This window comes from Schistocerca nitens, chromosome 2 (genome assembly GCF_023898315.1).
Source record: "Schistocerca nitens isolate TAMUIC-IGC-003100 chromosome 2, iqSchNite1.1, whole genome shotgun sequence".
Taxonomy (NCBI): Eukaryota; Metazoa; Arthropoda; class Insecta; order Orthoptera; family Acrididae; genus Schistocerca; species Schistocerca nitens.
In genome coordinates, this window is record NC_064615.1 from 484,599,847 (window position 1) to 484,625,347 (window position 25,501).

General features: G+C 40.1%; 1 protein-coding gene across 1 annotated transcript in view; it reads right to left on the reverse strand.

Annotated features, from left to right (window-relative positions):
- The window catches only part of LOC126236423 (adenosine deaminase-like), a 181,728-nt gene that overhangs the window by 16,451 nt on the left and 139,776 nt on the right, over positions 1–25,501 (reverse strand). Inside the window, exons 4-7 of the mRNA XM_049945726.1 lie at positions 18,064–18,200; positions 12,071–12,274; positions 11,694–11,806; positions 6,089–6,258 (exon numbers count right to left, since the gene is read on the reverse strand). Of these exons, the coding sequence (XP_049801683.1) occupies positions 6,089–6,258; positions 11,694–11,806; positions 12,071–12,274; positions 18,064–18,200 (624 nt within the window). The remainder of the gene's footprint in view (positions 1–6,088; positions 6,259–11,693; positions 11,807–12,070; positions 12,275–18,063; positions 18,201–25,501) is intronic.

The window sequence follows — 25,501 nt, forward strand, 5'->3', positions numbered from 1 at the left end:
TTTAGATATATTTTTCCCACGTGGAATGTTTCCCTCTATTATATTCAAGTATATATTATGTTATATATAAGTATTATATACAGTATATAAGCACCACCAGTCCCTTGACACTATAAGCTCTGGGCAAGCTTCAGCAACCATCATAAAAACCTCTATAAAAAAAAAAAAAAAAAAAAAAAAAAAAACTCTGTCTCAAGGTTTGCTGCACACTGGTGAGATGCATGGCTGTTGAGTTGGAACAGCCTTAGCAGGCAATCTCTGGTGAACCTGCTGCACCTCAGTTGTATAAGGCTTACTTAGGCACATGGAGCTCTGTCTAGGTGAACTTTTATTTCCTTAGCTGCTTGTGGGACTGAGGTGTAACGCTCAAAATTATCTCCTTCTCCTTCCAGTGGAAAGGGTGCATCACTGGGTAGTACTAACACCCAACCAAATAAGAGGGCTCGTGTAGCCAGCTGTCCTGAATCAAGAGTAAATTCTGAATGTTTTGGGTCTAGTAAAAGAACACATTCTAGCAGTCAGAATGTGTTTTTAATAATAAAAAGGAAAGAGGGCAACTTTGAGAAAGTTCTGCCTTTCTGTACTCAAAATGGGTTGCTGGCAGTTCTAAAATCAGTTAAACAATTGTGTAATGGGATGCTGTTGGTGGAACATCTAGTTGCCAACAAGTTAAGAACCTACACAAAGCTCAATGTCTCACAGAATATGCCATCAAAACTGAGCTGCACACCAACCTGAGTTACAGCAAAGGTGTTGTGGTGTGCAGGAATCTGGTGGACATCCCCAAGGAGAAACTAAAAGGTAATTGGGTTCCCAAAAGGTATAGTCGACATGCAAAATATCACAAAGAGGATGGATGGGTTTTTTATAAAGTCTGACTCCTTTATCCTGGTATTTAATAGAATGAAACTTCCTGAGCATGTTAAGGCAGATTTTCTTTGTCTAAGCATATGGTCTGATGTCTCTATCCCCATATGCTGTTCCAAAGGCCATTACTTTGAGTGTACTGTTCTTGGGTGTCAAGGTGTCACTTGTGGCAAATGTTGTAACGCCATCTATGAAGCAGTCAGTTGTACATCTCACCAGTGTGGGAACTGCGAGCTCACACCATCTGGAGTGTGGACTCTAGCATATATCTTGAAGAAGACATTAAGACTATGAAGCACATCCCATATAATGATGCCAAAAGGATGTATAAAGCCATGCTGCCCCAGTGTTCCCCATCTCCTTTGCTTCATTTCTTGAAAAGCCAGTGCAGAAAGCCGATGCTGCAACACAAATGGAAGTTGCTAGTGTCAGCACTAGTATTTGCATTTGTCCCTGTATTTGTGTTGCTGCAATCATTTCAAAGCCTGTCCCTCCCTCCAAGAACTTCAAAAAAAGCTGTGGTTGCTGACATTGTGGATCTCCCTGCCCCTCCAAAGATTCAGTCTGGGACACAGTCCAGTGCAGCTGTGGTTGTGGCTATGAAGCCTACATAGGGCAAACCATCCATCACTGCTGGAATCAAGAAATAAACAGTCAGAAGATGTCAACGTCTTCATTTCTGACATCTCTCTCAAGTCTTTTTTTGAGGCGATGGACTCTGATGTTGGCCTGCGGCAATCATCTCATCCAAAAGGCTGAGCCACCCACTGTGTGTTCCCTTCCACAGCAGAAAGTCAGGATGAAAGTGCTACCCCCATGATAGATGGCTCCCATCCTACAGTCGAACATTAAAAATGAATTCAGGACATATGTGGAGGAACTGAAACTACTAGCACAGGAATACCCCCCACACTTGTCCTCACAGGAAATGCATTTTGCAGTGTCCGATGCTCCTGTCCTATGGGACTACACACCCTATTGTAAGGATGACCTAACTGGGGAAAGGGCCAATGGAGGGGTCACTTTGTTTTGTCAATAATGCACGCCAGTCCTCTGTTCTCCCCTAGCTATTGACCTGCAAATGGCTACAGCTGCAGTTCATGTCTGTCAGAGGATCACAGTTTATTCGCTATATTTACCTCCATGTGATGTGATTCATTCTGAGGTTCTAACAGGTCTTAAAGAACAACTCCCCTGACTATTTCTTCTACTGGGAGACTTCAGTGTTTACTATATATTGTGGGTTTGATCTCTACTTGCCGAGGTTTGGAGAACCTCATGACGTCTCATGAGCTGTGCGTTTTCACCATAGGCACTCCCCCTGATTTCTATGCTGCTACAGAGTTATTCTCAGCCATCAGCCTTTCTTTCTTCTCTCCAGCCCTCACAGAGTATGCTCAGTCAGAAGTTTTTCATTCTAGTGATCACTTCCCGCTCCACATTCATCTCCTGGATGGCACATTGTCAATACAAAAGTCACTCAAATGGATGGTCAGAAGGTCTAACTGGACACTGTTCAGCTAGCTCACTGCATTTGAACACAGTGATAGCAACTATGAATGTGTGGACAACATCATACGAGTGATCCACCATGCTGCTGACTTATCGATCCCACAGTCCTCAAGTCATCTTAGGAGGCAACCTGTTCCTTGGTGGACCAGTGAGTGCTGTTCAGTTACCTGGAACAGGAAGGTGGCTCTTCAACGGTTTAAGAACCACCCAACAGCAGACAACCTCACTGCCTTTCAGGTCATGAGAGCCAAAGCTTGATGTGTAATTAAGGAGAGTAAGAAAAGATCATGGCAAGTGCTCCTGGACTCCATCGACCATTTCCCTTGTTCCACAAAAGTATGGGAAGCCACCGTGAAGACTTCCAGTACCTACAACTGTTTACCAATAGCAGCAGTGCTGAAACAGGGGTGTCTCCAAAAAAAATGCTCCAAGACATCATTCAGACAATTGCAGAGTATTTTGCAGCGACTTCTACCAATGCCAACAGGATCTGGCATTTCGCCACTACTGTGAGAGTGCAGAGGGGGGCAAGTTAGACTTCAAATAGCACAATTTTGAGTGTTACAACTGCCCTTCTCCATGTGGGAGTTGGAATCGGCAATGTCTGAGATTCATAACACTTCACCTAGTCACTACCAAATCCAGAACTGCATGCTTTGACATTTGCGAGCAATGTCAATGGAAATCCTGCAAAAATGTTTTAATCTTATATGGCAGGAAGGCACCTTTTCCAACTAATGGAAAGAGGCAATTCTGATACCTCTTCTCAAACCAGAAAAGGACCATACATGTCCCAGTAGTTACTAGAGCATCACCTTAATGAGCTATGTAAAAAAGACCCTGGAGCGACAGGTTAACTGTCATTTGATCTGGCTGTTAGAGATCAGGCAGCTTCTCAGTTGCTCTCTGAATGGATTTGGAGATTTTGCTCCACTTTCAATGACCCTACTAGAGGTAGCTATTCAGCAAGCTTTCCTACATAAACATCACTGTCTAAGTATATTCTTCAGTATCAGTAAGGCATACAATGTTACTTGGAAGCACATTATTCTCGTGCAACTACATCTATGGAGCTATTGTGACCACCTCCACATCTTATGAGGTCTTTCCAACTTACAGTGCAGAGGTTAGAGGAATGTGCTGCAAAGACAGGTTGTGCGCTGCAAGGATGGGTTTTCTGCAGAAAAGTGTGTGTGTTATATATATATATATATATATATATATATATATATATATATATATATATATATATATATATATATATATAAAAATCATTATCATCCTATTTTTAATTCGCCTGAGCTGCATATGAGGGATAGTATTCTACATTTTAAAGACTCAGTGAAGTTTCTGGGCCTCATTTTTTACTCCAAACTGTCATGATTACCACACCTGTGAGATCTGAAAGCCAGAACCCAGAAGGTACTGAATATCTTTAAGTGCCTTAGCCACATGTTGTGGGGAGCAGGCAAGGCTCATCTGCTCCAGTTTTATAGGGCTCTTGTGCATTCGCAACTAGACTATGGATGCCCAGCATAAGGATCAGCAAGGCCTTCTTATCTGAAAATCATTGATGCTGTTCACCATGAGGGGATTAGGCTGGCCATGGGTGCTCACAGGACCAGCCACATACCCATCTCTGTGCTGAGATTGGCCAACTGCCATTTACAATCTGATGGCAACTCCTCATGGTGTGTCAGGAATGTAAGTTGCTTGCAGCTCCAAAGTCACCAGCATACGATAATGTTATTCATTCACCTCTGGGATGGCTTTTCTCCAGTTGTCCATGAGAAACAGGACCATTTGGGATCTGCGTGTGGCATGTGCTGGAGTGACTTGGTGTGGAGTAAGTACAACCCCAAATAATGTGTTTTATCGATCTGCTGCCCTTGTTACTGCAGAGGCCCATGGTAACCTTAGATATAGTGTAGTACAGGAGACTCCTGCTTCTGTCTTCAATATGACGTTTTGTGACATTTTAAATGAGCACCATGACTATGTAGCAGTCTTTATGGATGGGTCTAAGAGGGGCCCTCTGTTGGTTTCTCTGTTGTTTTTCCAGATCTTGTCCTCCAGGTCCGACTACCTCAAGACTTTACTGTAGTCTTTGATGCAGCATTAAATGTGATCTTGCAGGCACTGGAGCATATGAAACATTCTTCAATTGCTAATTTCCTTGTCTGTTCCAATTCTCTGAGTGCCCTATGCTCTCCACAATGCTTGCACCCAGCAGATAAGGTAGTCCAGAATATCTAGGACGCCTTCCTCTGACTACAACAACTGGGGAAGATGGTGGCTTTCTGCCGAGTAACAGGGCACATGGGTATTGCAGGGGGAACGAAAGTGCGCATCTGGCAGCCAATTAGGTGTGTCATGATCCTCAATTATTTCCTTGCTGTTGAGGTATGGAGTCGTGTGTCAATGGGAGGATGAGTGGCTGGAAGTGACAGACAGCATGCTCCATCTAGTAAAGCCATCTATGCGGCCGTGGCATACCTCCTCCCAGCTATGTTGATCAGACAATGCCTTTGTATAGGCCACAGCCCTATGATGCATAACTTCTTGTTTTGGCGAGAAGACAAATCACGTGTGGTGTTTGTAACGTACAGATTACTGTACACCATATTTTATTAGACTGCATTTGATTTTCTGAACAGAAGGCAGCAGTATGTTTGCCAATAAATCTGCCCTCATTTTAAGTAACATTCAAATGAATGTGGTGAGAGTTTTAAGGTTCTATGATTTGTCAAACTTGTTTCCTAAAATTTTAGGCCAATGTTCTTAATGTGTTAACAGGGAGCCTGACTCACCCAATTGTTTTGTAAGTGGTCAGCCAGTCACATTTCCCTGTGCCTTTCTTTTAGTTCTTCCGTGGTTTTATGTCTGCAAAGCGCCTTTTACACTTTGTCCATTGTCTTAAGGTGTGTGACATGATTGATAGTGTGAATGAATGCAATTGATGTGGGAGTGAGAGAATCCTTGTTATTTTGTAAGCTTTCTCTTTACTGTATAACAACAATTTTAGTCATTTTCTCCACATTTGTTTCTTTTAATATGCATAAGGGTGATGATAACCTTAGAGTTAAGTGCCCATAAGCTCCAAACGCACACAGCACTTAAACATATGTGTGCTGCAGATCAGTTATATAAGATCAAATTTACCATGTCCTTTATTTATTTTTACATATTTGAAGATGTTCAGTTTAGAATGAAAATTGTGATCAATGTAAAAATAAGTGCCACAATAGATTGAATTGAAAGACATTAGTCAAATACTATTGAAACATTTAAATAACTAGGGCTCATATGGTATATAGCAGTGGTGTTTATACCCCTCTCCAACCATTCAGCTTTGCATTTTCCATGGTCTTCTTAAATCATAAGGATGAATGTCGGGACAGTTCCTTTGAATATGATAGGGCCAACTGCAGTCCCAATTCAAAACTGTGCTCCATGTCTTATGATCTTGTCACTGACAAGATATGATACTGTAACTTTTCTTCATTTCATAAAGCATGCATTAGCACAACTAATAAACATCATATAATGAAGAGTCTGCAGTAACTTTGAAAACAAATTTGCATCTCTATAAGCACTACAACAACAGAACACATAAAGAGCTTTAGAATATAATTCAAGCTTAAGTTCACCCGAAATAAGTAAGTGTAGAGAGAAAAGAGAAGTAATGAACTTATTAAATCAGTGTTACCTGACAATTGGATGCTTCCTTGTACCTAATGGGACGGCTCCAGTTAGATAACTTGACCAAGGGCAAGTTTCAAAATGTATTTTTTTCTCTTTACAGCTGCTGTAAATTGCTTCACTTTCAACCACCCGATACCCATGTCCTACACGCTCTGTGTGATATACTTCCACTGCCTAAAACATAAGTAAGTCCACATGAACCAACCAGGAATTAATTATTCATGAAACAAATAAATTGGGACTTTTCATTTTACGTATTTTCAAAATACTTTTAACTCTCTCCCTTAATGACTATGAATCTTGTCATGAAGATAAAATAGTCATGTTATATGTGTATACATTTATAGAAAAAAATGGACAATAACCAACCACAAATAAGTGTCTTAACCAAAAATTTTACATTTACAGCAAATTAATGAACTGTGCAATAATGCAGTTTCTAACAGCAAATATTGTTTCAAAGTGTATAGCTTGATTCATTACACAATCCAGAAATTTCTGTCTCATCAAAGGATCTATAGAAAATGAATAAATGAACATATGGCCCCCTTAATGAAAGATTTCACATGATGAATGCTACAGATTTACACACCGCCAACACATAGTCAGAAAATCAAACAGCAAACAATGGAAAAACAGCTAATAACCACATATTTCTCACTAACAAGGCGAAGGTGTCATGCATGGGCAATCAACTTGGCTTATATATGGGAGGTCACTTGTGGACAAGCTAAAATGACAGACTCTAAGAAAGTCTGGCTCAAAACTACATCATTTCTGAGAAAACCACTCCTACAAAGTTCATGGTGAGCAATGGATTAAAAATCAATGGGATTGCTAGATAGTAGAAAATTGGTGATTTTTCATCATCATATATGGGGTCCACAAGGTCATATTTTCCCATAAATCAAGGAAAGATTCCGTTACAACTGCAGCTTATCTATCCATAACTGCAGCTTATCTATAAATACAGTAAATGCTGTTCAACAAGAGTGCTGCTGGCATAGCGACCAAGGAATCTGGCTGTGGAGCAAAGAACCTTTGCTTGATTCTCAAATGCATACTGCAGTTTTGTCGTTTGTATTTTTTTCCACATCAAAATTTTAGGAATAGGGGTGTTAATAAGGTAAGTAAATTGATAAGGAACAACAAGATGGTAAGCAAATAAATTTCTCATACAATCTGTATACAAATGAAAAAAGCTGCAGAATGCATTTGGGAATCAAACACAAGTTATCTGCTCCCTAACCAGATCCTTTGGTCGCTACACCTGTGGCACTTGCATTTAATAGCTCTTTTATCTCTTGGGTACATACGCAACAATTTCCATAGTTCATTTCTTCAATTTCTAGGAAACTATGTGTTTGTGGTACCCATATATGATGAAAAATGCAAAATTTTCAATAACCCATCAATCCTGTCAATTTTGAGATTACTGCACATCATGAACTTTAGGGGTAACTTTTTCAAAAACAAGGTGATGTTGAGACAGACTGTCTTAGCATGTTTCATTTTAGGTTTTACACAAGTGACCTGCCAAATATGAGCTGAATCTGTTGGCCATGTCTGAGGTCTTCCCCTTGGGGGGTGAAGTTACAACACTTGGCTGAAGGTAACACAATGGATTTTTAAAAATTGAATTCAGAATGCCTCATTCTAACTCTTATGCCAGCTGAATTTACTCATTAATACCAGATGTGGCCTGATTATCATCTTCTATTACTGTTAAGAATTCCATAATTTAAGTCTCATCATGCAAACCTTAAAGCTAACTCCTCAGCTATGTTTTATGAGTCGTTTCTGATATTGTTATGGTATGATCTGAGTACCATGACACCAAGGAAATTTGGGACATGGTGTTCCAATTATCATCCCAAAGACATGTAGCTGATGACACAGCTAATCTGTAAAGTGTCCCACTTGGTTCGTCAACATGTGGCAAGATGATCTTGATGACTTGTTGACATAGGATTGCAACAACTGGCAGTGCATGTCTTATGCTGCCAAACAACAGAACAGTCACTGGGGTATTATTTATACATGCTGAGCAAGGCATGAGGCATGTAGAGGCAACCACAACCAGAAGGCTACTATGCTGTTGGACTTCCAGCATCCATAGGACAGCCATCATCATCTCCAGCCCACTAGTCATACAATTAGGTCCTGAGTTCAGTGTGCTGTGTTGCCCTGCTTCTACACTGCTGTCCAGTGCTGTGAATGACACCTGCCAGCACCACCTGAGCCTCAGGTGCCTTGACTATTAGTCCCAATCTCAGCACCAGCAATGAGAAGCACCTACATCTTCTCTAACATATTGGAGCAATAGAGAGTTTTCCTTCACCTCCAATGGATTCCTGCCTCCCTGCTAACTCATTGAACACAGAGTGCTCAGGCGGAAGAGCCGAACACCTGAGAATGGCTCCTCCACCACCCACTGTTGTGGTCACCATACCCTGGGCCTCTACAAGTTGTGTTGGAAGAGATACTGGCAAAGGTGTTACTATCCTTATCAGCAGCTCCGAAAGTGAGTAGCAGCACATGTGCTTTATAACCACTCATGGGTTCCTTGCGTCTATTGTTTCTGGATTTATTTCCATCCTCATTTTCCAGTTCTGTGTGGAATTTGTTAGGGATGAAGATAAGTGTGTGTTAGGGATGAGCAAACAGACAAGTGTAGATGTAATTTAGAGTTGTCATATAAGTTATCAATTTAAAAGTACTCAAGGGATCTATACTAGTAGATATGTTTTTTGACATTCAGAGAGAATCTGAGTCTTGGGCAGAGCTTTTTTCTTTCTTTCCATTCCTGTGCTGTGCTCTTTCTGCATTATTGGTGATTCTATTTTCTACTGAGGCATCTGAAAGCTTTGATACAGCACTGATGTGGAAAAAATTCAGTACCATAACAGTGTCCTATGGTTTACATTATTTTGCCTTTTCATCATGGAATGCTGATTCAAAGAAGTACAGTAGGGTACTGAGATACCTCAAGGATCTGGGGTGAATCAATGACCCTGATGTCATCATTATACAGCTCCTGATCCTTGACATTCAGTCAGCACGACAGTGGAGAATCTACCTAGTTGTCAGGATCAATGCAAAAAATAATGGGAGAATGCATCAAGTTTCAAGGATGTATGATGAGAATAAATTGTTATTTAAGTAGTAGGAGCTGAAATAAGGTTGCACAGGTTGAAGATTGTGAAACATCTGTGATTGGACAAATAAATCAGTATTATTGCAGAGTTTATGGAGTACAGTACACTGAACAGGTCTCTCTCAGATGAGAAGTGAAGATTTGAGTGATAGTTCTGCAAACATTATGATGAGAAATGCAACTTTAGTGATGTTATCACAGATTCCTTTTGTAAACAGTTTAATCTCTTCTTGCCAAATTCTTGTGCTTGTACTTTAAGTAGCAAATTTCATGACATAGTGATAAAATATAATTGGTTAATATGGTGATATTTAATGTGGGGAACAGAATTAATGTGTTGGTAAGGATGAGTGATATGTTGATGAAGTTTGGTGTAGATTTAAGGGTTTAATTCACAGATATAAGTGAGTATTGTAAATTTGTAATTTTAGTTAGGTCAAGCTGGAGTATTATGATTGCATAATTGTAGGAAATCTCTTGGAATTCCAAAATCCTGTCCTGATGAGACTGTCAACACTACTGCCAAACTGACAATTGAATGTCACAAACTATAAGTGTTTAATGGCCAAACTTTGCCTAGAGACTGAGTGAGACAGCCTACAGAGTAAACTTGAAGCAGTGAGTGGATTGCATAACAGTGGACTCAAGTGTGAATGGGGTGGACAAAAGCAACCATTGGAGTCACAGTGTCGTAACTTAGATCAACTTTTGTAGTGTGTGTTCACAGGACTTTCATGCACTTTTCTGGAACAGCCACTAACTATTACTATATGAACTATAGAGGGCTTTGTCATTTCTAATTCTGTCTGAATGTCTGCTCTATCTAGCTGTCACTGGTGTAGCACCAAGCTAAATTCAAGAATTCAGTTTTTACAAAGAGGGGAGTTAAGTTGTGGTATGGATGGAGTACAACAAAACCAAGAAAATTTGAGGCATAGAGTTCCAATTAGCACCCCAAAGACATGCAACTGACAATGCAGCTGACTTGCAAAATGTCCCACAAGTTAGCTCAACATGTGGAAAGACACTAACAATGATTCACTGACACAGCATTGTACCAACTGGCAGTGCATGCCTTCATTGCCATACAGCCAAACAAACAGTCACTGTGGTGTTATTTATAAGCGGTGAGCTAGTCATCAGGCAGTTTCAAAGCGACAGCCATAGCCACGTTGCTGCTGTGCTGCTTGACCCTCTAGAATACACTGGACATTGTCATCATCATCAGCTCACCACTGGTATGCCGAGGTCCAGAGTTCAGTGTGCCACACAGCAGCCCAGCAAGTGCCAACTGAGCAAAGGACTCCTTGACCACCAGCTGCTGTCTCAGTAATCATGTTGCTCCCCAGTGGTGTGTGTGGCCTTCAGGCACATCGACCCCCACTGCACCGAACAAAGACACCATTAGTCAGGGCCAAGCTGTGCCACTGGATGAGGGCATACACTTGTATCTAATCCAGCTCGTAAGAACAATAAAGAGTTCTCCTGAATTATGTTTCCCTTGCTGTAGCCTCTGTCACCTCCATCAAGTTCCTGTAGCCCCTGCCAACCCATAAGCCCACAATGTCCAGGTGGAAGAGTCAAATGCCCTCTTGACCTTAAAGAACAGTTCCTCGGCCATCGCCCTCAGAGTCACTACACCATGGGTCTCTGCAATGTGCATCTTTTAGAAATTCTATCTTCTTCTGATTCATTTCCTGTTTTTACTGACTTTGCTCTCAACTCCCAGCAATTAGACATCAGTTCTGAATGTTCAAGATCACAGGTTCTGAAAGTTCAAGATTTCTTATCTTCAGTTATTTTATGTCTTAGTGCTGTACAAAACATAACTGCATAATTAAGCTTTAAAGCAAATTCATCCAAGTTTGCTGGAAAGGAATTATCTTTATACTGCTTCCTCCACTGACTGGTATTTTTAATGTTTCATTTTATATTGTAATCCTATGATTACATTGCTGATCTGCAAGCCACAGTAACTCTATAATCAGATACCTTAAATTTTGAAAACTTATTCTGTATTTGCCCATTTATATTAAGCATATATCATTAGCCAATACGCTAACAATTTCAGGGTTTAAACATGTTAACTGCATGTCATCAAATGTAAACTCTACTTGACTAATTCCTCTATTTGTATCAGCAGTACAAAAATTCTGCACAGAGGATTCGTGTATCTGATATCTGAGTCATTATTATGTATCTATCTGCCACATCATTCAGATAATTCCTTTAAGGGGAACATGCTATGGGTTTCAGGTGTAATAGCTCTCTACTTTTTCTTACAGAAGCAGATTTAAGTAGCAAACTTTATCAAAGTACAATGATATCACATATAGGTTTTCATGTGCTCTAATCTAACAGATATGGTTTACATTCTTGGCAACTGTGTACAGGTTTCATGTAAGTGCATTCTTCAGAAATGATAAGAGAAAGGAAAACCTCTGTTACTTACTCTTTGTACCATATCAGCTCCCCCAGCTTCACCAGCATGCAGTGTTCTGTGAATACCACATTTTCTAGCTTCTTCATATGCAGCAATCTCTTCTGGGTTAAGCGGCACTTCAACTGATTGAAACATTACTTGTAACAGTTATCTCATGCTGACATGAATTACCTATCTGATGTAATCACAACTGAACAATGTCTTACTCTTCTCAGGCACTGTACTTTGATTTTGAAATTGTGAAATTGGCTATATAGTCAAATTCTATTATTTATTTTTTAAACCAGAGATTCCACTAATTTCAATGTCAAATAAGAGAAGAAGCATTATGCTTCAAAGCAATCTTTTTCTCCTTTAATTTTCTCTAATGAAAGCAAATAACTTACCATAGGTTTCTGATTTATCATACGCATTCATTGCTATGTCCATTCCAACAACACCTTCACCTTTAAACTTTTTACATAGTTCCAAAACATCCTTTATCATGCCTGTACCATTGAGTGCACAGAGTATAGTCTTTGCTTTGACACCAAAGTCAGTTTCTCCACGTTCAAAGCCACGATTTACAGCATTCACAATCTCCCCTAATTCTGAAATGGAATAAATGATTATTATTTGACTTTACTTTGACATAAAGTGAGGACAGATATTCACTTGCCTGCATATATGTTGTGGGTGAAGCATAAGCACACCCTAATATGAAAAAATTTCAAATTTCCATTATTCAGACACATGTAACTTAGTTTTGAGTATCAGATACAGGAACTTCTGAACTATGTTCACAAATGAGAAGAAACACAGTATGGCAGATGAAGCAATGGCCAAAGCAGAAGAGTCAAGGATGTACTGAGGAAAATGAAGATCACAGGAAATAAGCAGACACTATTTTATGTAAGATGAAGAGGGGGAGTTGGAAATTAACTTATTTATAACATATTTATAGCTGCTATCACTAAAATATCAGTGAAGAGTTTAAAAATAGCTTCAATGACAGTGAAATATGAGATTAACAGCAACAAAAAGAAAAGAAACAGAATGTAATCAGTAATGGATGTAAAAAGAGAGACAGAACAAGACAAATAAAGAACAGGGAAGAAAAAAGATAATGAGTAATGGATGTAAAAAGAGAGACAGAACAAGACAAATAAAGAACAGGGAAGAAAAAAGATAATGTAACATGGCATGTCTGGATTTTGTTGTCCACCACTACTGTCAATCATTCACTTCTGTGTGTTACAGAGACATGTATGGTTACTGAAGCAATGCCACTCCAAAAAAAGTACAATTCAATGATTATTGAGATCCCACTGTTTTTTTATTCATATTATTATTTCCCAAAATATTTGTGAATTCTGGTGAACTCATATAATATTATGAAAAGGGTAGACTGCTCCTCACCATATAGTGGAGATACCAAATCACAGACATGCACAACAAAAAAGTGTAAGCTTTCAGCCAGAAGGCCACCTTTCACAATAACCAACAAACACACACATATTACCCATATGCACCTCATACATATATGACCACTGTCTCTGGTAGCAGCAGCCAGATTGTGAGCAACTGTGCATGATGCAAGAAGCAATCTGGGTGGTAGGGGTAGCTGGGATTGGGAGGGGAGGGGGAGGGGAGAGCAGGGTACAGGTGAGGGACGGTAAAGTAGGAGCATACGGGAATGAGGTGGAGAGACGGTAGGTCACTTAGGTGCAGTTGGGAGGGAACTAAAAAGACTGTGGATGTGCTTGTGGAATAGAAGGTTGTGGAATGGGTAAAGGAAAGGGAATAGGTGGATGAAGGACAATGATTAACAAAGTTTGAGGCCAAGAGTGTTGTGGGAAAGTAGGATATATTGCATGGGGAGTTCCCACATATTGGTAGGAAGGATCCAAATGGCGCATGCTGTGAAGTAATCATTAAAATGAAGGAAGTTGTGTTGGGCAGTTTTCTCAGTAAATGGGTGGTCCAGCTGTTTCTTGGCCACAGCTTTTTGGTGACAATTCATGTGAACAGACAGCTTGTTGTTTGTCATGCTCACATACAATGTGGTTGCAGCTTAGCTTGTAAATCACATGGCTGCTTTCAAAGGTAGCACTGCCTTTAATGAGATTAGGTGATGCTTGTGACCAGACTGGAGTAGGTGGTGGTGGGAGGATGTGTGGAACAGGTCTTGAATCTAGGTCTATTACAGGGATATGAGCCATGAGGAAAGGGGTTGGTAGCAGAGGCTGTGTAGGGATGGACAAGGATATTTTGTAAGTTTGGTGGACAGTGGAATACCAGTGTGGAAGGGGTGGGGAAGGATAGTGGGTAGGATATTCCTCATTTCAGGGCACGATGAGAAGTAGTCGAAACCCTGGCGGAGAATGTAATTCAGTTGCTCCAGTCCTGGGTGGTACTGAATCACGAGGGGAATGCTCCTATGTGGTCAGATGGTGGAGCTTTGGAAGGTGATGGGTGATTGGAGAGATAAGGCACAGGAGATTTGTTTCCGTACAAAAGAATTGTCCTTCACTCAGCTATTCCTTTCCATTGTCCCACTCCACAGCCTCCTAATCCATGAGTGCATCCACAGTCTGTAACTTTTCCACTCCATCATCCAACCTCCCAGCTGCACCTTCATGCCCTACCCTCTCTCCACCTCATCCCTGTATGCTCCCAAAAATAACATTTTACTGTCCCCCAACCATATCCTGTCCTCCTCCCCCCTCAGCTAACCCACCACCCAGACTACTTCTCGCACCATGCACAGTTGTTCACAGTCTGGCCCAGCAGTCAGAGACAGTGGTCGTGAGTGTATGAGCTGAATTTACGTGAGTATGTGTGTGTGTGTGTGTGTGTGTGTGTGTGTGTGTACACGTTGTCTGATCTGGGAGAAGGCCTCCTGGCTCAAATATTATGCATCTAGTACTCTTTTTGTTGTGCCTGTCTGCAACTCAACATCTCTACTGTACATCTCTGCTATATTATGAGTAGAAATCTATTCTTTTCATAATATTGTCATTAGTCCATCCTGGATTTTCCATTGTTTGGTGAACTCATACAGTTATGTGTGATAGTAAGAAAGAGAAAAAGTTGTTACGCAAGCAACTCTGGATGAATCGGATTGTCTTTCACTGACTTACATTGGCCCTATTGGTAAATCAAATGCACTGGGTAACTGTTATATCACTTGATTTAGATAGCTATCTGCTTTATCAGATGTACATGTAAATGTCTATCTAAATTGTGTTATACTGTGAACTATTTTATTAATAATTACATTTTAATGAATAAATTGTGAGGAAAACTTAACATAGGCATAAAAAACCACAAACAGATTAACAAAAATGAGCAGAAAGTTAATTTGGTGCATACCTCAAAATATACTTTCTACATAATTTCACACTGCAAATTCACAACAGAAAATTTTAGAACAGAGATTAAAAATACACAGAGAATTGACAGTAAAAGAGAAGTATCCAACTAGCATACAGCTGAATATCTGGTTTTTACAAACTCCTAAAGTTATTCCCTCTGACTATTGATTGGTAACAAACAATTAAAAAAGAAATCTGAAAAAAGGGCACAGAAAAATGAGTGGGAAGTAAATTAAGACTTAACAGCCAAGGAGCAATTTCCAGATACTGTGAAAAATAAGCTGCCTGTGGATATTAAGTTTGAAATGAGATTTGAACTTGTAAAAAAGTGCCATCAAAACTGTAAATGGAAACAAAATATAGGTAAATACAAAGATGATGAAAAAAACATGGACTTTTGGCAGAAAGCATATGCGATTCAATATCTCCTCTATATGGTGAGTAGCAATCTGTCCTTACGTAATAAAAAATGAAACTGAAAGGGAATTTTCATAGGCAATAGATAAGGAATAGGCCAACAGAAAGCAATAATTAGAGTTAGATCTGAAGCAACGTGCAAAAGTAAATGTGAACTATCAAACTGGAAAATGTAGAATGCAACTTACAACATTATATGCACGAACAGACTGGGCAGATCTAAATTATATCATCCACGTTAGTTTCTTCTTTCTCACTAATAATGTGCAGGAGAATATGTGAACAAATTACATCTGCATTATCACTCTGCAATTCACAATTCAGTACCTGGCAGAGGGTTCATCAAACCACCTTCAAGCTATTTCTCTACCATTCCACTCATGAAGAGCACATGGGAAAAATGAACACTTCAATCTTTCCATGCAAGCTCTGATTTCTCTTATTTTATTATGTTGTTTCTCTTATTTTATCCTATTTTCGCACTCTTGAGGAGAAAGTTAGTGATTGAAATTTCATGAGAATCTACTGCAACAAAAGTCTTTGTTTTAATGACCGCTACCCCAATTCGTTTGTCATATATATGGCACTCTCTCCCCCATTTCATGATAATACAAAATGAGTTACCCTTCTTTGAACTTTTTTGGTGTTCTCTTGTCAACCCTATCTGATGTGGATTACACACCTCACAGCAGTGCTCCGGAAAAGGGTGCACAAGCGTAGTGTAAGCAGTCTTCTTAGTAGACCTGTTGCATTTTCTAAGTGCTCCGTTAATAAACTGCAGTCTTTGGTTTGCTTTCCCCACAACTTTATATAAGCCATTGTTCCAGTTTAAGTTATTTGTAATTGTAAACCCTCAGTATTCACTTGAATTTACAGCCTTTAGGTTTGTGTGATGTATCATGTTATCAAAATTTAGTGGATTCCTTTTAGTACTCATGTGAATGATTTCACATTTTTCATGAATTAGAATCAATTGCCGCTTTTTACATCACACAGATATCATGTCTAAATCATTTTACAATTCGTTTTGACCACCTGATAATTTTACAAGATGGTAAATGACAGCATCATCTGCAAACAATCTAAGAGGACTGCTCAGATTGTCTCCAAAATCATTTACATAGATCAGGAAGAGCAGAGGTCCTATAACACTTCCTTGGGGAATGCCAGATATTACTTCTGTTTTACTCAATGACTTGCTGACAGATAATCATGAATCCAGTTGCATATCTGAAATGATACTTCACATGCACATAATTTGATTAGAAGTCACTTGTGAGCAATGGTGTCAAAAGACTTCTGGAAATCTAAAAATATAGAATCAATTTGGCATCTCCTGTTGATAGCACTTATTAGTTTGTAATGACTAAAGAGCTAGCTGTGTTTCACAGGAATGATATTTTTTGAAATCGTGTTGGTTGTTGGCAATAAATCATTTACTTCAATGTATTCATAATGTTCAAGCACAGTACATGTGCCAAAATCCTACTGTAAATCAGTGTTAGTGATATGGGTCTGTAAATCAAAGAAAGTTCCCCCTATTTCCTTTCTTGGATACTGGTGAGACTTGTGCAATTTTCCAGTCTTTAGGTACAGATCTTATGGTGAGTGAATGGATATCTTGAATGGAGGCCTTGCCTTTATTAAATGATTTAAGCTGCTTCACTATGCTGAGGATATCTACTCTTAAGTTACTCATGTTGGGAGTTGTTCCTCATTTGAATTTTGGAATATTTACTTCACCTCCTATGGTGAAGGAATTTTGGAAGGTTGTATTTAGTAACTCTAGTCTAGTGGCATTGTCATCAGTAACATCAACATTGTTATCACGCAATAAAGGTAATGGTTGCCTCTTACTGCTAGTGTACTTGATTGATTTATTTATTTTTATTTTTTTGCCAGATTTCGAGACAAGTTTTCATCATAGAAACTATTAAAAGCATCTCACATTGAAGGTCATGTTAAAGTTTGATCTTTTGTAAAACTTTGCTGATCTTGGTGGTTCTGCATACATTTTTAGATTTGGCATGCTTGTTTTGTTGCACAATTTTCGTAAGATAATTTTGTTCCTTTTAGAAGTGAATTAGTTAGTTCAGAACCTGGATAGTGTTTTATTCAGTTCAGAAACTTCCTCTCACCATTTGAAACTCATCTTTATAGTGACTGCTGATGTCTATCTCTTTCAACTACATACACACAAGTGGGACTTGTCCTGTATTGGAAATTAATGATAAGTATGATGTAAGAAAATACTAAATATAAGAAGTAAACCTATTTAAATCTATGCACCTGGAAAAGTTCACCAAGGAATTAAACCAATAGCACAAAAGTAATTTTCCTTGAGATGTTACATTTTCAACAGTAAAGACATACTACACTCCCAGATGAAGTTATATCTGTGAATACTTTTGAACAATTAAGAAATGAGCTATCTGACAAAATGCTATAAGAAAAAGGAAATACAAAGAAAGAAATCTTCACCATGGTTCTAAAACTATCTTCTAGTAGCCTGTATCAAAACACTTGTAATAAAGCATATACCTATTAAGATAATTTTGTATCTAAATATTAACACAGATTTCTTTGTCAATAGTTCCAACAATTACCTTTCAGTTTCCCATGGTAGTCCTCTGTGCCCATCCAAAAGTGTGGACAGTATCGTGCTTCAACATAAGTTACTCCATTTTTGGCTTCATCTTCACAGAATTCATATGCAATTCTCTCCATGGCATCAAGGTCACCACTGTGAACATTATTGTTTGCCTAAGGAGCTACATAAAGTAACAAACATATTTTAACAAGTATGTCTTAGAATTTTCCTGTTTTGTGATAAATGTATTTTCTATGTCTGTCAAACACAAACTACATAATGGCAAATATAAGCAGAGTCTCATATTTCTGATCACTTCCCACAGCTTCAGTAATTTCAGATTACATTAGTTAATATAGGCCTCCTCAAATTAAATTCTTCTGGAACCATAACATAAGCATTGAAGTGTTTCTGCTGTGATGCATTTGCTTCATTGCTCACATTTTGTGAATAATTTTGAGTAATGGAGACCACTCACCAAATAGCAGAAGCATTCGGTTATTGATCACACACACACACACACACACACACACACACACACACACACACACACACGCTCTACAGTGCAATGAATGGATATTCACAACATTGAGATTTCAAACTGACAGGTGGACTAGGCTGGGGTCATGTTGGATGGGGTGAATAGAGGGAGAACAAGGCAGGTAGCAGGAGGAGTGGCCTATTGGCTAGCAGCTCAGAGGAAGGCAGAGGTAATCAGGATAGGAATGCAAGAGTAAGACGAAGCAGGAGCATAGTTTATGTGTGCAAAATGTGGGCACTGGAACCTGTAATTTCATATGACGCATGATTAAGATGACATGGAGTCGTGGACTGGGAGGGGATGAAAAAACAAAGGAAGGGAAACTGTTGGGTAAAGAGTGTGGCGGCAGTGGGCTAGCAGAGATTGAGGGCAGGAGGATTATGTGTGTGGTTCAGAAAAGCTGGTGCTGGAAAGAAGGATCCAGATGGTACAAGTTGTAAAGCAGCCACAGAAATTGAGCTTGTTCTCAGTAGTGTGCCACTGGATGGTCAATACTGTTCTTGATCACACATTGATGTTTGCCACTGATTCTGGTGGGCAGCTTGTTGGTGATCAAACGTATATAACATGCTGTGCAGAAATTGCAGCAAAGCTGGAATATGACATGGCAGTTTTCACAGGTGGCCCTGCTCTGATCGGATAGCATAAGTCTGTGTCAAAGACAATAGCAGGATGTGCTGGGTAGATGAATGTCTTGCACCTGATTCTTTCATAGTGATCTGATCCATGGGACAATGTGTTTGCACATCCTATCCAACATCCAGGGAAAATGTTGAGGTGCCGACGATCTGTGATGCACAAGTGGGGTAGTGCTCCCTCATGCAGAAAACACATAACCCATCATATTATCAAAGGCACATCCTCAAGCAGCCCAGGCAGAGTATTCCACAGGAAGTCGAGGAATGTTTCTCTGTCGAGGCATTGTGGAATAATAACTGGTCCTCAAGTATGTGGTTGCCAAGGATCCCTGCCCACACATTGATGCTGAACTGATGCTGATGAGACACCTGAACAATTCCCCAAGGATTGTCTGTAGCCCACAGGTGATGATTATGCAAATTGATGATACCAGTTCTGGTAACAGTTGGTTTATCAATAAAGAGGACTGATGACAGAAATCCAATAATTGTTATGGTCAGTTGAAAAAACCAGCAACAAAATCCTTCCCGTATAGGGAAATTCACTGCTGATAATCCTTGCACTCCTTGCACATGATAGGGATAGTAGCAGTTGTCATGCAGAATACACATAATCATACTTTGGCTTACACCATATTGGTGGGCCACTTGGCTGGAGCTTGTACCAGGCTTTGTCTCAGTATGCTGTAAAACCTGGTCCTTCAAATCTGGAGTATGCACAGTCTGCCGCTTCCCTGCACATTTGTCTGAAAGGATATATGATCACACAAACACCCAGAAAGGGCTTGAAATATTGTGTGATGTGGTTGAAGTCTGTGAGAGTACTTGTTTTCATACAGCCATTATGCCTCTTGACCATTTCCGTCTGCTTGGACATGCACACAAACATCCTCTCAGTTTTCTTCCAAAATGAATATTGGACCCTTTGACTGCTTACAGAACGCAGCATCAGTTACACAGTCTGTGAGAGACAAGGAACACATGGTATGTGGTCAGAGGAACTGTCATTTATCAGTGCCGTCTACCATGCCAATGATGCATTCATAGGACCTTTTTTCCTTCATTTCCAGTCAGGGATCTGTCCCTGCAATTTGTCAGATCACCTTGTATACTGATTTTTGAGAGGTGCCAGAGGATCAGTTCAGTGAGAGTTGGTGCTGAGGTAGGCTGATGAAACCAACAACATCTGTATTTTTTTAATGTGTTCCAAAAGTAAATTGGCAACAATGAAGAAACATGGGCAAAGGCTGTGGTTATAGAGAACTTTGATTGTGAACTACACTCCTGGAAATTGAAATAAGAACACCGTGAATTCATTGTCCCAGGAAGGGGAAACTTTATTGACACATTCCTGGGGTCAGATACATCACATGATCACACTGACAGAACCACAGGCACATAGACACAGGCAACAGAGCATGCACAATGTCGGCACTAGTACAGTGTATATCCACCTTTCGCAGCAATGCAGGCTGCTATTCTCCCATGGAGACGATCGTAGAGATGCTGGATGTAGTCCTGTGGAACGGCTTGCCATGCCATTTCCACCTGGCGCCTCAGTTGGACCAGCGTTCGTGCTGGACGTGCAGACCGCGTGAGACGACGCTTCATCCAGTCCCAAACATGCTCAATGGGGGACAGATCCGGAGATCTTGCTGGCCAGGGTAGTTGACTTACACCTTCTAGAGCACGTTGGGTGGCACGGGATACATGCGGACGTGCATTGTCCTGTTGGAACAGCAAGTTCCCTTGCCGGTCTAGGAATGGTAGAACGATGGGTTCGATGACGGTTTGGATGTACCGTGCACTATTCAGTGTCCCCTCGACGATCACCAGTGGTGTACGTCCAGTGTAGGAGATCGCTCCCCACACCATGATGCCGGGTGTTGGCCCTGTGTGCCTCGGTCGTATGCAGTCCTGATTGTGGTGCTCACCTGCACGGTGCCAAACACGCATACGACCATCATTGGCACCAAGGCAGAAGCGACTCTCATCGCTGAAGATGACACGTCTCCATTCGTCCCTCCATTCACGCCTGTCGCGACACCACTGGAGGCGGGCTGCACGATGTTGGGGCGTGAGCGGAAGACGGCCTAACGGTGTGCGGGACCGTAGCCCAGCTTCATGGAGACGGTTGCGAATGGTCCTCGCCGATACCCCAGGAGCAACAGTGTCCCTAATTTGCTGGGAAGTGGCGGTGCGGTCCCCTACGGCACTGCGTAGGATCCTACGGTCTTGGCGTGCATCCGTGCGTCGCTGCGGTCCGGTCCCAGGTCGACGGGCACGTGCACCTTCCGCCGACCACTGGCGACAACATCGATGTACTGTGGAGACCTCACGCCCCACGTGTTGAGCAATTCGGCGGTACGTCCACCCAGCCTCCCGCATGCCCACTATACGCCCTCGCTCAAAGTCCGTCAACTGCACATACGGTTCACGTCCACGCTGTCGCGGCATGCTACCAGTGTTAAAGACTGCGATGGAGCTCCGTATGCCACAGCAAACTGGCTGACACTGACGGCGGCGGTGCACAAATGCTGCGCAGCTAGCGCCATTCGACGGCCAACACCGCGGTTCCTGGTGTGTCCGCTGTGCCGTGCGTGTGATCATTGTTTGTACAGCCCTCTCGCAGTGTCCGGAGCAAGTATGGTGGGTCTGACACACCGGTGTCAATGTGTTCTTTTTTCCATTTCCAGGAGTGTATGTTCACATAATAATGGACCAGGATTTTGCCAGAACTTTCCTTACTGTTCATATTTTCATAACACAGGGTGTCCCGGGAGGAATGGTCAATATTCACAGATATGACGAAACAATCATTCAAAGCAAAAAACTCTAATAAACATGAGCTCTGAAATGTATACCTTAAAAGTTATGAGCACTAATTTAGTAGAAGAGACATGTTTCACAGTACCAAAGATGAAGAAGTGCTCTTAAGGTATGCATTTAAGAGCACGTGTTTACTGGACTTCTTTGCTTCGAATGATATTTCCTGTTGTATCCCTGAATATTGTTCACTCCTCCTGGGACACCCTGCATACTTTCTGCTGCAACCTATGTTCCAGTATGTGCTTGGCAAAATTATAGCTTTCTTTCATCTATTTACTGGTCCTCTGAATAATTTTTTGCACAACGTGTGCACATGGTGATGTACAAAAATGCTTTATGATACTGAACAAGTATGATGTTATACAGAGTGTTTCAAAATGAACACACAGGTTTTAAGGCATTGTAGAATTTATTACATTCATTACATAGCACCATGTCATCAAATACAGAGTGTTTCAAAATGAATATACGGTTTTTAAGGCTTTGTAGCACATATTACATTCACCTTACAATTATAAATAATACACCAAATGAAAGAACAACTCAAACAGTTTTGTTTGTATAGCTGTGCACAATGGGAAGAGCATGGAATGACAAAGAGTGACTGAAAAATGTGCTGAACGAGTGCGGGTCTTTCACGTTTAGCCCCAAGAAATATCCCTGTGGAAAGTTTATTGAACTTTCTTATATGGTGAATCAACTGTAAATGATGTTTATTATCTTGATGTGCGACAGCTATGGCCCATTCCTCAATGGGAAGAAGCTGAACAACACATCTTTATTTGGGAGCAAGATGGTGCACTGCCTCACTGTCGTAACTTAGTACACGACTGGTTAAACAACATTGTATCCGACTAGTGGATTTGGCGCAAGGGACTGGTTGACACAGCAATTTATGCATGATCTCCACGTTCACACATGATCTGACGCGATCATGTGTATGTGCCTCTGATACCAGCTGATCTATCTGGCCTTAGAAACAGTGTTATTGCAACAGTTACTCCTGACACACTGATCAACTCTATGTGTGATCAGTGTTCACACTGAATAAGTGTAAGAAAAACTGTTTGTTTCTCTTTCATTTGGTTTATTATTTATAATTGCAAGGAGAATGTGATATGTGCTACAAAGCCTTCAAGCCCTGTATATTCATTTTGAAACACTCTGTATTTGATGACATGATGCTATGTAATGAAAACTTGCAAATTGCAAAGATAACACAGTTTACATAAGCTACGTACAGTAAATTTGTTACAGTAATTACATATGTGGTTCACATACATACAAAACTAGTTTGACACAGCTACAGACTGCAATATCCTCTCTCTCTCTCAGACACACACACACACACACACACACACACACACACAGAGGAACTCCAAGCCAAAATGGAGTCTGGAGTCAACACTTAAATGAGCTAATCAGAAGCTCTGTTCAGCATATTATCCCCTTAGACATATATCTCACTCTTCATGATTGATAACATTTGCTAGAGTTGCAAAAGAAACTATTTTCCAATAAAAGGAAAGCACCTTTTTTTGGAAAATAATTGTCTTTACAACTGTAGCAGATGTTATCAATCATGAATAATGTTCATAACAAATGTGGATGATCTATCGAGAGAAAGATATCTATCATTGTATTGGCCCAAAGACAACAGTACTGCCTTATTTTTCATATTTTCAGTCCCTATTGTCCTGTGGAATTCCATTCTTGGGCAACACATCTAAAGATAGGCACAACAAGAAGGTTGTCAAACAAGCCAGCTTTCAGCCAAAAAGGCCTTCTTCTGAATTAGAGAAAGCACGCACACACACACGCGCGCGCGTGCTCATGGGCGCGCTCACACACACACAGACACACACACACACACACACACACACACACACACACACACACACACACACACACAAATGCAAGACCTGGTCTGGCCTTGACATCCGGAAACAGTGGTCATTTGCATGAGAGTTGTGTTTGCCTGTATGTATGTGTGTGTGTGTGTGTGTGTGTGTGTGTGTGTGTGTGTGTGTGTGTGTGTTTTGTCTAAGTCGGAAAGGGCCTTTTTGGCCAAGAGCTAACTTGCATGACACCCTTTTTGTTGTGCCTATCTGCTACTCTACATATCAAAAATACACCAAAAAATCATTCGAAATATGTGCAGTGCAAATCACAAAGAATCATGTTGACCATTATTCAGAAAACTTAAAATATTAACTCTGCATTCTTATACGTATATGAGATTATTATATTTTTGTACACCAGACATGAATTATTTGAGGGAAACCATTTTGTCCATTCACACAATACTAGAAACAGAGAAAATTTTATGCTTCCCAGCCACCACCTCAGATTGTATGCCCAGGGACCTCAATACATGGGAGTGAAAATTTGTGATAAATTAAAAGGGAAAAAGTTGACGCGGATGAATTTAGGTTCACTTAAAAGAAAGCTATATGAGGCACTGACACTGAAGTGTTATTACTCAGTGGATGAATTCATGCAGGACAAACTGGAAATTTGAGCTGGATGCAATGTGTTACATATTCCAAGACATTTCCTTATAGTGTTACCATTTACTGTAGTGCTATTATTTATTAATGTGCAGATCATTGTAACTGTATTATAAATTTTTGACATGTCTCCTGTACGTAAACTAAATGGATTGCAAATATATGTCATGAGATGAATAAAACACAATTCACAATAAAGTGGTTATTCAGCAGAAGTGAGCTGTAAGAATATTGTATAAAGTAGATAACCACCATTTTGCCTTTTTAAGTATCTTGGAATTCTTACACTCACTTCCCAATACATTAACCCCTTAATAATTTTCACAGCTGACGAGAAAGATCAGTTTTAGCTAAATTTTGATTCACACAGCCAACAAACAAGACACAAAAATAATTTTCATGTAGACTTTGCACCATTGTCTAGAGTTCAGGATGGTATTCATGCTTGGATTGTAAAACATTCAACAAGCTCTTATCTAACATAAAGCAAGATATTGGGATATCCTACCAATTTAAAAGATAAAAAGGAAGAGAGACACGTCTCATTAGCCACTCCTTCTTCTTCAGTTCATCTGAATATCTAGATTCAGAAATTGTAAAGTTCTTGAGCTACATGGGAAATTGTATTGCCCATTGTAAAGCTGCATTACATGCTGTAGTAACGTGCTGTAGATATGACTGCATTACATGCTGTAGTAACGTGCTGTAGATATGACTCATGTTCCTTAAAAAAAAAATTAAGCTACTAAATTCAGGTAAATAGTAGCTATATAGTATAACTAAGGAGGGAACAGCTTTTTTTATACTGAAAACTTTCTGTCTAATATACTCAATTGAATTAGCTGTCATAAGCATGTATAGCATTAATGAGTATAGTGATAGTTTGCTGTTAATATACACACAGATTATGTTTTTATGATCTCCTCATCTTTTGTT